The following is a 1178-nucleotide window of genomic DNA, read 5'->3' on the forward strand; positions in this document are numbered from 1 at the left end:
GCCCTCATGGAGCTCACCATCCATCGGACCAACTCCGTGCTCTGTGTTACTGTGCTACCTGTCCTGAGGACCTTGTTGGGGGCTGTGAGCAAGTAGCCAGGCGCTAACTCCTCTCTTGTGCCGCAGCGTTCTGAAGATCACTCTGGGAAAAGGGAAGGATGCCGCTCTTCTTCCGGAAGCGAAAACCCAGCGAGGAGTCTCGGAAACGCCTCGAGTACCAGATGTGTCTGGTGAGGAAAAGTGGGTTTCCTCAGACTCCATCCCATCTCCCCCTCTGCCCCATGAAATAGGGCTCCACACTGCCCCCAGACAAACCACGCTCCCTCGCATCTGCCTCCCACACCCCCAGAGGAAATCGTCTCTGGCTCCAACCAGACTATGAGGCCCCCCTCAAGTGCACCTCCCCTCCTGGACTGAGCTAACTTGTCACTACCTGTTCACTTTCTCTTCCCTGCTGGACCTCAGGATCTGGGAAAGCAGCGATCATCGGCCACCTGCAAATGGACTAGTGGAACCAGATTTTGTCTTTGCTTCCTTGCAGCTCCTTAATTCTATGGTTCTTTGCCTGGTTTGTCTACTCTGTGAGGGTGTTTTATTTGAACACTTTTTAAAACAATTCTTTTTTATCTTTAGGCGAAAGAAGCCGGTGCAGATGACATTCTTGACATCTCTAAATGTGAGCTCTCCGAGGTAAACTGAAGCTAGTGTTCGGGCACTGAATTTGATATGTCCTATTTTCTTGGATCATGTTTCCCCAGGAAAGACAGATGTGGACTGGGGCTTTAAAAAGACCAGAAGCACTAGTCAAGAGATGTTTCCATAGATTTTGTTCTTTTCCAACAATAGATATTTTAGCCTCAACATAGTCTCCAAGAGTTAGATTTTAGATGGAATGTGTACGCACCGATCCCTAGGGTACTGGAAAAGACTGGCATTCTGCAGCATCTGATAGGGCTCACCATGGGGACAGGATGTATTGGACAGGGCAGAGCAGGGCAGTCTTCTGCCAGCTACTTGAAGGGAGAGCTGACCACGTCCCCAGCAACATTCCTCCCCAGACTTAGCACTTTCTCCCCATGAGCATTTTGCTCTCGTTTACCTCCTGCCCATTACTCCCTCACATGAATGCTGCTCAGAGAACAAATTAACTGGCAGAAGGGGAGATACTTACACTTTTT

At 49.7% G+C, this 1178-nt stretch overlaps 1 protein-coding gene across 1 annotated transcript in view; it reads left to right on the forward strand.

Annotated features, from left to right (window-relative positions):
• Positions 1–21: 21 nt before the first annotated feature.
• The window catches only part of LRSAM1 (leucine rich repeat and sterile alpha motif containing 1), a 41043-nt gene continuing 39886 nt past the window's right edge, over positions 22–1178 (forward strand). Inside the window, exons 1-2 of the mRNA XM_008570871.1 lie at positions 22–230; positions 634–690. Of these exons, the coding sequence (XP_008569093.1) occupies positions 159–230; positions 634–690 (129 nt within the window). The 5' untranslated portion in view covers positions 22–158. The remainder of the gene's footprint in view (positions 231–633; positions 691–1178) is intronic.

The sequence above is a fragment of the Galeopterus variegatus genome, unplaced genomic scaffold (genome assembly GCF_000696425.1).
Source record: "Galeopterus variegatus unplaced genomic scaffold, G_variegatus-3.0.2 Scaffold638, whole genome shotgun sequence".
NCBI lineage: Eukaryota > Metazoa > Chordata > Mammalia > Dermoptera > Cynocephalidae > Galeopterus > Galeopterus variegatus.